The sequence below is a fragment of the Gekko japonicus genome, unplaced genomic scaffold (genome assembly GCF_001447785.1).
Source record: "Gekko japonicus isolate JY-2015 unplaced genomic scaffold, Gekko_japonicus_V1.1 scaffold1005, whole genome shotgun sequence".
NCBI lineage: Eukaryota > Metazoa > Chordata > Lepidosauria > Squamata > Gekkonidae > Gekko > Gekko japonicus.
Window position 1 is genome coordinate 333,743 of NW_015161982.1, and position 11,963 is coordinate 345,705.

Consider the following 11,963-nt stretch of genomic DNA (forward strand, 5'->3'; position numbering starts at 1 on the left):
GCTCATTGGCAAAAAGCAGTTACAGGACTAATTAGTTATCATGTGTGTTTCTCATTTAAAATATGGATTCCCATTGAAGTGGTGGACATAGCAAGCAAAGGAGCATTCAGGAGGCCACTGCAGTCCTTAAATTAAGCAAATAATCTCTTTAGGCACCACTGAAATTCCACATGATGTTTTTAATTAATGGGCTACACTATTTCAGAATGTAAATGGGAAGAAATAATTGGATTATTTTAATGTTTTCATACGTAGACAATTTTCTATACATCTGTCTGTTGATACTGCCATTTCCTCAAACCCACAAAAGATCTATGAATAAATGTAATCTCTCACATCTCACCTGACAGACACCTCATGGACTTTACAACATAAACTGAAGGAGCAATAAGAAGGCAGCAAGTATCATATCCCAGATATCTCCCTGGTAAGATACCAAGCCTCCCAAATCCAGAAAAGTCTGTATTACAAATTCAGTATTGTTTGCTCACCCAAAGAAGCAAACTCACCCAAAGAAGTCACTATAAGCAAACCTTGGATTAGTGGCAGCAATTGTCCCTCATGCCCAGTGGGTTGGATCCCATCAAAAAGATCTACATACACAAAAAGGGGCATTTCTGTTGATTCCCCTCTCCCATGGCAACCCTCCAACTCTTCCTGCATGGTACTCCACTTGGGTCCCTGTCTCCTAGGAGTGGTATTTTAGCCTGAGCAGAGGAAGGCAGAGAAGTCATGCTTCCATGTACAGAACGTCTAGATGGGATCCAACCCAATGTTAACACTGCAGGTACAACTACTGCCTAAGGGAACCCATGGAGGAATATGTGGACTCTCAGCTCGGACTGCCACTGAATAAGGAGGTTTCTTCACCTAGTCTATGATACAGAACATGGGTGACTATATTGATTAGCAATTATCATATTAAATTATATCTCCTAAGCAGGTTGATAGGAAAGTTAAGAGATGTGGGAACAACTGGTAGGCACCCCAAGGCATCAGCATGATGAAATGAAGGTCTCATAATATACTGTCATGAAGCTTTAATGGCTCAAGGGGACAGTATAATAAGCCGTGGGGTTATTATACTGGTTAAGACACTGAGGTTAAGACACTGAGCTGCAGACCGGAAGGTCTGTAGTTTGACAGTTCAAGACCCTAGTGCTGCATGATGGAGTGAGCTCCCATCTCCGGCCCCAGCTCCTGCCAACCTAGCAGTTCGAAAGCAAGAAAATGCAAGTAGATAAATAGGTACTGTTTCAGTGGGAAGGTAACAGTGTTCCGTGCACCTCGGCATTTAGACATGCCGGTCACATGACTACAGAAACGTCTTTGGACAGCACTGGCTCTTCGGCTTGGAAACTAAGATGAGCACCACATCCCTGGATTCAACTGGCTTTCAAGCAAGGGAAACCTTTACTTTTACTATAATAAGCCACCCTGAAGTCGGCACCAACTGCCCTGTGGGAAGGGGGAACAGGATGGTAGGTGGCACTGACCCTCCTGTGCACACCTATGAGATACATGGGTAGTGAAAACTAAGGAGCAGCAGGAACACTGGTCCACGGATTGGAGTCAGAATAGAGTTGCCCAACTAAGGATAGCAGAACCTCTACACTCAAGCTCCTTAATTGATCGCTATGCCTCCACTAAAGGCTTCAAAAGCTACTGACCAAATTTGTAACTAATAGAAGTGAAACCCTTTGTTCATTCAATGCTGTAATCTTGTGTTTTTATTCTAGGGGGTAGAAGCGATGCCACTTAGACCAAGTGAGTTATTAGACAAGCAGTACTCTTAATATTTGATTTGGAAAAGTATTCTTAAATGCTGCAGAATACAGAAACCTTCCAATTTGATAAGCATATTGATCTTCCAACATGATAGCAAGATTTCTTTTATTATATTTATTGCCTTCTACCTTTTTCATCAAATGAAACTGATGAGTGAAAATGCCTAAATAAAACTGAGGATTAAACTAATAAGCAATTATTTTTGAAACACAGTACACTTTTTTCCTACATGACCAAAGTTTTATTATAGTAACTGAGAAAGAATTTCACATTTATAAAATATTTTAAAATGTAGTACTCCACTGAACATTTAATATAGTCACAGACAAGCATAAGGTAATTTTGGTTTTTAAAGTGTTGTAGCATATGTTGTAGTTTGTGAAAATGAATAGAAAAACTAGAATAAAAACAGATTTTGTATCAGCAGTGCTTCTTTTTGACATTTTCCAAGTTCTATGAACACGAATCTATGAGCCCAATAGTTTGTTGAAAAGATTCAAATTGCACTAACATTGCTTTAAAAGGTTCTAAATTGGCATTTGACTTTCAGCAATCATATTCCTTTAACTTCAATTGCATTACATTTTCCAGAAATTTACATGAGTGTTATACAAAAAAGAATCCATATTGCTATATCTTTCTTTCCTTTGAAATTTAATTTAAACCTCCAAGAGGAATCTATACTAATAGGTTATCATAGCCTCTTTCCAATGATGTTTCGGCCTACTGATACTAATGAATCAAGCTTTCTATTTTACATCTACACTCTAAAAAAGAAATAAGCCTATGAAAGATTATGAAAACCAGTCATGCTCAGTATTTTGCCACCATCATCTTATATAAGTTCCATGTTAAGCTTTTAATTAATTTTTTAAGTGAATTTGGTTTTAATAGTGTGGGGTTGTCATTATTTTAACCTGAGTAAAACTTTCTGGACACCACTCCAAAAAACTAGCTATATTTCTGATAAATCAAGTTACAAACTGTGCTTATATAAGCCTGATGTCAAAACACATACATACAATATCATATCTACCGGTAATAGTCAAATGTGGGACAATCTGCAGCTATTAAATCCACAGGCTGGGTCAACACTGACTAAAAACAGACAGTTTTGCTAACTTGAGGACTCCACAGCTTTACAGAAAAACCTGAAAATGTTTAAAATATACATGAGGGTTAAATCCTACCACCAAATAAAAGCACTGTCTGTACATGACCAGACAAAGAACTTACCTCTTCTGGTGACAGTGGGGGAGCAAGACAGCCATAATAATGCTGGTAGCAGCCATAATAATGGGGCAGGAGGAGCTGCAACAGGCCTGGAAGCAGAGGCCTGGATCTGTGCCAGCTCGCAGGCAATAGAGACAATGGTACAGGAGGCGGGTGTCATGATGGGCCCAGCACTAGAGGCCAGGAGCCATGCTGAACTTGCCAGAGACCACGGGGGGGGAGGGTTGACCCCCAAAGCAGCTGCAATTGTAGGGAGGGGCAGGAGCCATAGTGGGCCCGGTGGCAGAAGCCAGGCACTACACAGGGCTCACTGGCAGTGGAGGCGATGGGGAGAGCCAGAGCTGCACCAGGCTCACTGGTGGCAGAGACAATGGGGGGCAGGAGCCCGGGGGGCAGCAATGGGAGGAGCCATGGTCACGAAGAGGAAGGAGACTCCCTGCAAGTATCATGGGTCCCTACTTCTTTATATGTAATTTTAAATCTTTAAGAAGGGACTGGAAAATGCACTGGACTCACACATGCCCAGTGGACTTTACTCTGAGATAAACAGTGAGAACATTTTTCAAAAGCAAGCTGACAGACCAAAACATGCCTGTGGCATTTTGATAGGCTCTGAACAATCTGATACAGATCTGTGAGAAGTAAGATAGAGGATAATCGAGTTTTGGTGTGCATGTGCGTTATGGTCATATTCTGTCAGGTGGTTTATTATTTTATTACAACATTTAACGTTCTGGCATTCGAGGGAAACTTCTGAGCTTTGATTCCCCACTACCACTGAAGAAGACTTTAATTTAAAAAGTCTGAGGTTTCCACAGATTGTAGACTACAAAAAAGGGGCATTACCTCTATTGTCTAGTATAGATCTCAGAATGTGAATTAACTTTTATACTTAAATGCAGTATCTAATCTGTCAGATATTTCAAACTGAGGATTACTGCTAAAGTTTCTTGGTTGCAGCCCCTGAGGTTACCCTGAGAGCCTCCAAAGTGTCAGATTACACTTAAATGAGTGCAAAAATGAAGGCTGACGGTAGCTGTATTCTTTCATAGGAACCTCCCTCCCAAAAGTACAATATCCTTCCATTAAAATCAACCAAAATATCACAAAATACTGAGCACAGGCTTCTGAGTTCACAAGAATTTTTCATCATGCTGGATTTTAAGTAAACAAAAGGGGGGGAAGATGTTTCAGAGTTTACATCTTAAAAGAGAGCGAAAGAGACCAAGAGGTATAGTAAACAAATTAGATGGGTGAAAAGACAGATTTCAACCACACCAGAGTCTCTTAGGGTGAAGGAGCAATCCTGAAGAGTCTCTTGGGGTGAAGAAGCAACATTCACACATGCTAAATCAGGGGTGGCCAAACTTTGGCTTGGGAGCCACATGTGGCTCTTTCACACATATTGTGTGGCTCCTGGCAGGGCAGCTGGGGAAGTGAAGGGGAGGCATGCCTCCCTGATTGGTCTTCCCTTCCCCAGCTAGTGTTCTCCTTCCTGCGTAGGCTTGAGGCAGGGGGTAGCAGAGAAAGAAAGCAACTTTAACTTTCAATGTGTTCTCAAAGCTCCCCTCCCCCCCAAGCTTACAAATATCACTGGACAAATAAATATCATTATCAACATCTATTTTTACCCTTTTGTTTTTATTTTTGGCAGTCTCATGTAATGTTAATAAAAACCAAATTTGCATATTTCTCAATAAAAACATATCTGTAATATTAGTTCATGTCATGCGGCTCTCAAACATTTGACGTTTATTCTATGTGGCTCTTACATTAAGCAAGTTTAGTCACCCCTGTGCTAAATAATGCAGTTTTTATCCACTTCAGTGACCGTTTGTAGGTGGATTTTGCCATTTCACACAATAAAATGTGTGAAAGTGGACAGAAAGTACGTTATTTACTGTGTGTATGAAAGCACCCTGAACTTCTTCATTTGAAACATTAGAACCCTCCCCAGCATTTTTGGAAGTAACATTCCCTGTAAAGCCAAGGACAACAGAATAATATAGTAGTCCTTATATTATGAAGCTAGAGAATGGTTTTACAATTGTGCACTAGAGACAAAAGTTTACAGAAGCCAAACTGTGTAATATTACCTACTTGTCTGAGGGCATACAACTCCATTAAACAAAGTCTCTTCAGAAGATTGTTCTCTAGCTGTAGAACCTATCAACAGGATCCTCCTGTTATTGCAATTTTTTTATAACAGTTTTTCATTTTTGGAATACTTGAATTAGTTCACATGCAAAAAACACATGTATAACCATGACATAACTATTTCTGTAATTTCATGATGTAATGCATTTGTGAACAAAAAAAAAGCTCATACTTAAGGTGAGGATTTAATAGCAGACACTGAAATGACATAAACCTATTCACAACCATATTTTCTGCAGATAGCTACAATTCCAGATTAAGAAACAGAACTGAAGCATCAGTTTCTTTCAGCAAGTTATGTCTTTCAGCAAGTTATGTCAAGCATGGACGGCTTCAAAAGGGAATTAGATAAGCATATGGAGCAGAGGTCCATCAGTAGCTATTAGCCACAAGGTATAGATAGGGACTCTGGGGCAAGTGATGCTCTGTCTTCTTGGTGCTTGGGGGGGGTCAACAGTGGGATGGCTTCTAATGTCCTGGCCCCACTGGTGGACCTCCTGATGGCACTGGTATTTCTGGCCACTGTGTGATACAGAGTGTTGGACTGGATGGGCCTTTGGCCTGATCCAACATTGGCATCTCTTATGTTCTTATGTCTTTACTACACATCAAGAGAAAGATAAGCCCGCACCAGTAGGTAGGAGAAAAAAGAACAAGGTGCAAGATAGAGTTTATTTGACCTTCTAAATCCCAAAGTGTTTTGCTATAAGCTCTGCCAGAGGATCTTAAGCAGAAATATCTCTGGCTCCCACCTCGGACAAATGGCCCAGGTGGGAGCTCCCTCCAATTTGTTGGAGGTGGGAGCCAGAGAAGTTTCTGCCTAAGATCCCCTGACAAAGTTCATAACAAAAAATGTTGGAATCTTAAAAAATCCAAAACAAATTCCACCATGCACCTTGTGTTTTCTTCCCCTTTACTACATACCATTCGTCTTATTTAAGATACATAACCCCAAGCCATTGACACAACTCACTTTCTTTAAACACTTCTAGTAGTCCAAGCAAGGTACAGCAGAACAATAAAAAGAAATCACAATAGCAGCATCTTGCGAGTTTGCTGTTGTAACTATTTCTTGATATTGGACCTACTAATTCTCAAACAATTGTAATTTAGTGTTAAGTTACTGCCAGAAGAACCTTAAAAGTGTACACTTTACTGGAAAGCAGCAACTCAGACTAGGAGTCCTCCAAAGAAGAGCCCAAGGATACAACACCATCAACCAAGGAGGACCAGCAGGACCAGGAAGAGAAAAACACGGCTGAAGCACCTGCTGACAATGGTCCAGCAGCATCAGAATCCATCCTGCCTGAGCAATGAAGGCCTCACCACCAACTTCCACTGGGCAAGACCTGGGCCCCCAGCCCCCAGGGGACACTCTGCAGGAACAGCGACAACAGAAGCCCCAGGTTGAGGTGGCCCAAAGGAGACAAAGTGCTCGACTGGCAGCATACAGTCCCATCCCAGAGCCAGAGAATGGGAATAATAAAAAGCTGGGAAACCTGCCTTGCTAGATCAACTGGACCACTAGACACAAGCCTGTGTGCCAGCTCCAGCTCCTTATCTTCAGTTCCAACTCCTATTCACCAGCACCTATCAACGCTCCCAATCCTTGCTATCTAAGACCTGAGGACACTGCCCCAATGTGCCACTCTGCAGAGTGCACTAAACTACACATCCCATTATCCACCTAGGCAGAAAACGTTCTACAGTTCACCCATTTCAATACTTTTTCACACAACACAAGATCTGCTATAGCCATTACTTTTCATCCCAGTATGATAACAAAACTAAGTTCAATCAAGATGGAACATGGAACAAATAAAATGTTTTACTGAAAGTTAGACTCAGAGTAAAGTGCTGGCTGGAAAAAAGCTATCAAAATGCATCACCAGTTAGATGTAGCACTCCTCGCATTTATTTATCCATTTGCACTAGAGACAGCCCCTTTAAAGAGAGAACACAATCCAGCCAAAATTACTTTTCAGTCCCATTGGTTTCAGTGGAAGGAAATCAATCGTACATTTAACTAATTCTTATTCAAACTAATGGATTTACTTTGATTCCCAGATGATGGGGAAAGATGAGGAACTGTTACTACCATACTGTAATGTAACTTCTGCCCTGCCTTGTTGTCCCTAGTATGAAAGCTTTCTGCTACTTTTGTTTTCTGGGGTTTTTTTTAAATTAAATTTTACATATGCTCTCCAACAAAGGTATAAGATAATTGTGTCTCTTATCTATTAACATAACTATAACGACATCATCTGCGATCCTGACCACAACTAGACTACTTCTAACAACTTAAACTTCCATTTTACAAAGGTCAGAAAATCCTACTCAGGTATATTCAGTGAGGCTTACTCCCAGGAAAGTGTTCTTAGGAATGCGCTGTGTTCAAGACTGCAGCCTTACAATTTGCATGTCAACAATCAAAATACCACAATGGTTTTAAGCCTTCTCATGCTAACTGCCCTTTTAAGATGTGTGAAATAAAATTCTTTCCAATGTTTCCAACCAGAGGTTTAATGTCTTGAAATCCATTACCAGAAGATTAATATTTAACCAAACCTGGAAGATCAAGAGAGTTCGCTCAAAAATGGAAAAGGTTATGAGAAATCTGAATTCAGGTAACTTTTCTACCATGACTTCTCTGAGATTTCAGTTTAATCATTTACCTTTTCTCGTGGCTGTAACAATTATTACTGACCCACAATGAAGCTAGATTATTTATCAAGAAGAGCTTACATGAGAGCATTATGATAAAATGTCAACTAGTTACCACCAGAGTGCTTAAACAGATGTACGATACTGTTTTGCAAAGCAGATACACAGGTCTCAAACAATTATCAGTTTGACTTCCGGGCAGGAACTGGTAAAATTCACACGTTCTCCTACTACTGATCATCTGGAAAAAGGTGCTATAAAAATATTATTTCTGATATATGAGACAAGGTTTTAAAAGACACACTAACAGAGATACTTGAAAAAGTTCAGATTCTTCTATATCTAACTTAATATCTAACATTTGCAGATTCTGAGCAACTTAAACCATTTTAGGCACCTAAAATAATTTAAAATTGTTAGTTAACCACTAAACTGCCTCAATTACTAAATTACTAAAATAGCCTTGTGCGTATTAAGTGAGTTACAAATTAGAAATTCCTAGTTCAAATATAATCTGTGCCAAAACCCCACAAGATGGCCTTAGGTGAGCCATATGTTCCTCAACTTCCACTCCCTCGTCTGCTATGTGAGAATAATGACACACGTTGAATAGTATAAAGATGTACATACATTAATATCACCTGCATTGATCAGATCAAGGAAGCAGTCCTATGAAGTTTGCTAGTAAGTGCCATGCAGAGAATCAGTCAACAATCCTATGAACATTTCCTGGAAAGCAAACCCTAGGAAACTCAGTTGAGGAGAGCCAGTTTGGTGTAGTGGTTAAATGCGCGGACTCTAATCTGGGAGAACCGGGTTTGATTCCCCACTCCTCCACTTGCAGCTGCTGGATGACCTTAGGCAAGCCACAGTTCTGTCAGAGCTGTTCTTGAAAGAGCAGTTCTTGAAAGAGCTTGCTCAGCCCCACCTACCTCACAGGGTGTCTGTTGTGGGGAGGGGAAGGGAAAGGAGTTTGTAAGCTGCTTTGAGACTCCAAGTGAAGGGTGGGGTATAAATCCAATCTCTTCTCTTCTTCTTTTAAGTAAAACATGCATGAGAAGACAGCATTGTTATGCTACAATTACAGTGTTGTGTCATCAGAACAGCAACTTGCTTCAAAGTTGCCAGCAAGTTTTAACCTAGCACTAACAACTCCACTATGGGCTTGATCCAGCCAGATTTTTCACTCAGCTTTACTCAATTCCTCTCCTTATTACAGCCACATGATTTTTACCCTGGCATAGGCTTTTGGCAGTCAAAGTGGACCCCACTCGCTTTTTCACCAGCAAAAAAACTAGCTGGTGCAGTAGACAGTTAAAATCACATTAACTGTGTCATGTTACAAACTAGTCCCACTATAATAAATGAGATCCTCAAAATAATGTAAGCATTAAGAAAAGTGCTGGTTTTAGTTTAGCTTTTACATTAGAATTTATGACATGCTGACAAATGTAGAAAGTAAATCACAGAAGCCTGTAATCCAAATATATAAACAGTCACAAACAATACAATTAGAAGCATGGCATCCCAGATCACTTATTGGCCCTGGGTTTATTGAAAGAGACCGTGATGCCACTTCTGAGTACTCTCCGGCTTCTATTGTATCTTCAGTAATTCAGTGCTTTATACACAGTGAATTGAGTCCATGTGAACTGAAAGAAATTTAACTATCAATGTCATCTATGAAGCTAACCATAAACCATCCTACATCTACTGACTGGCAAGTTCTCCAACTCTGATACTTTCTTGTACATTTAGACCTTTCTGTATCTTTAAGTGCCAAATCCTTCTCCCTGTTTGAAGAAGGATGCTCTCAAATAGCCTTTTACATGTGAAAAAACTAATTATGTATAGAAATTTACATAATGCTGCTCCAAACTCCTTGGAATAACTGGTTGCAAAGTAAACAGGTGCATAATTTCATCTGGACTGAAGTTCACTACCAAAAACCATACAATTGCACTGACACTGCAATCCACAAACTACTTTCGGCCACCATGTTTGCCCTCCTGACAAAACTAAGGCTGAAATTCTAAACCTTCTTACAGAGTAAGATCCACTGAACTTGTTTCTGAGTAGGCATGGTTAGGGTTATACTGCAGCACTTTAAGACACATGCCAGCTGGAGTATTATATTACTTCTTGCAACTCACTGGTTAACATGAACATTCTGTGAAGCTCTAAAACATCCACTTTGCAGAGGAACTTAAGGGTGAAGATTAGATTCTCCGCCCTCATACAAGGTGGATGCTTTCCTGCTTGAGGACAAAGGTTAGTCTGATTAGTTTCCTGTGGTAGTACAGCTGGGTTTCTGACTCTTTTGATCACTTTCCCCTGGCCCTTTGCAGTTGCTCTGGTTAGAGACTGATCCCCAAGGCTGCTCTTTGATCACCAGCTCTGGCAGTCTGCAGGTGCCATATGTCATCACATTAGGAACCAGCAACAATATGACTCTCTCTTGCTAAAATTTAATAACATGAAGCATTTTCTGCAGATCCATATATTTGTAAGAGGCTATTCAATTCTCTGTTTGCTTTGTAACAGCAGACAAAACATACAATGTACATTAAGAAAACCATTTTCCAAAATCACAGGGATGCCTGTTAGTTTGAGCCTTTCCTCAAACTGACATGTTATTCAATACTGTGTTCATTTTTTCCTACTGCAAAGATTTTTTTCTTCTCTTATTTATGCCTGTTTGGCTAGTTTGTGCCTAGATGAAATCACGTCTTTCTAGCTAAGGGGAAACTACTAAAACATTTTCCCCTTACATTAGCATACATCACTGGAAAACAGGGTGTTTAATAGCCTAAGTTCCGACAGCCTGCATTCATGGGGTGGTTTCATGTGGCATATAACATTTCTGTTTGCAAAGTATTGCTTTAAGGGACTTCCTAATAGAAGATCAAGGGTGAAAGGCCTTAAAAATCTGAATAATGTAAATCATATGGAGTTCGGAGGCTAAGCAAATTACACACCCTGAAACTGCCCTCTGTATGAAAGGAGTCTTTCTCCACTCTGCTCAACCCATAGCCCAAGGGAATTTGCATCTGAGAGTTTTCTAAACATTTCAGGTACACTTCAAAGCAATTCTCATTTCCTATGCAGATTAGCCCGTTTCCAACACATACAAAATAGAGTTTATACTCCATCAACCCACACTATCAGACAGATACAAACTGGGGGGAGGGTAATTAGACCAGCCACACCAGCAACCACTACACACAAAGAGGGGGGGAGTCTTCTCCTTTTTTAATTGGTGCCCTTTTACCTATCTTGCTCCAGTTAAGAGGTTGACAAATTTCCCGGAGTGTCATACACACAGTGAAGGCAGATCTGCTAACTCTCATTCATTATGGCTTCAGTCTTTGAAAGCTCACTCTGTCAAAGATGCCCACCCACCCCTCACCAAAGTGCGCACGTTTCAATGAGATATTTACAGCCCCACTCGAATATCTATATCTATATATAGATATATGTAGAAACAGCTTCTAGCTCAAACGTGGAAAACACTCGCAGGTCTTGAAAAGTTGTCATGGGCTGCTCTACGACAGCCCAGCCCCAGAGTTTTGCAGAAGCAAAGGGAATGCAAACCCTCCTTTCCTCGGCGACTCCTCCTTCCCCAGCGTGAGCTGCAACGACAAGGACACAACAAAACACAGACCTGGAATGCGCCTTGCCGTTTTGCTCCTTGGTGCTGGAGAACTGGAACTTGCTGGTTCGATTGGGCTTGAGCTCCCTGCCTTTGGCTGACCAGGGCAAATGTCAGCAAGAGGAACCCGAAGAGGAGCATTTGGCAGGCTGGGTCTAAACTCTCACGCACACACGCCAAAGCACTTGCAGCTCAAGCACCCCCCGCGTCCTTTTCACCACCTCCGCCACCACGCGAAGGCTGCACCGCTAGGGAGAAAGCAGCACTGAGCCTGCTCGGGCAGCAAAGAGCAGGGTAGTTTCCGCATAATCCCATCCAAAACTTTTTTTTGTCCCGCTACAGTCTCTCCCCCCCCCCTCCGCGTCTCCAGGGTTCTTTGTTGCCCTAAAGTTCAAAGCATACTCTGGGCTCTCAAATCAATTTCCCAAGGGCGCGACAATCATGGAAAGGGGGGGGGGGATCGGGAAAG

General features: G+C 41.1%; 1 protein-coding gene across 1 annotated transcript in view; it reads right to left on the bottom strand.

The window, feature by feature from the left end:
- Positions 1 to 11,686, bottom strand: part of PDGFC (platelet derived growth factor C) — a gene marked incomplete in the record, with an annotated part of 190,771 nt that extends 179,085 nt beyond the window's left edge. The window contains 1 exon segment of the mRNA XM_015429785.1: positions 11,576 to 11,686. Coding sequence (XP_015285271.1) covers positions 11,576 to 11,635 — 60 coding nt within the window.
- Positions 11,687 to 11,963: the final 277 nt, after the last annotated feature.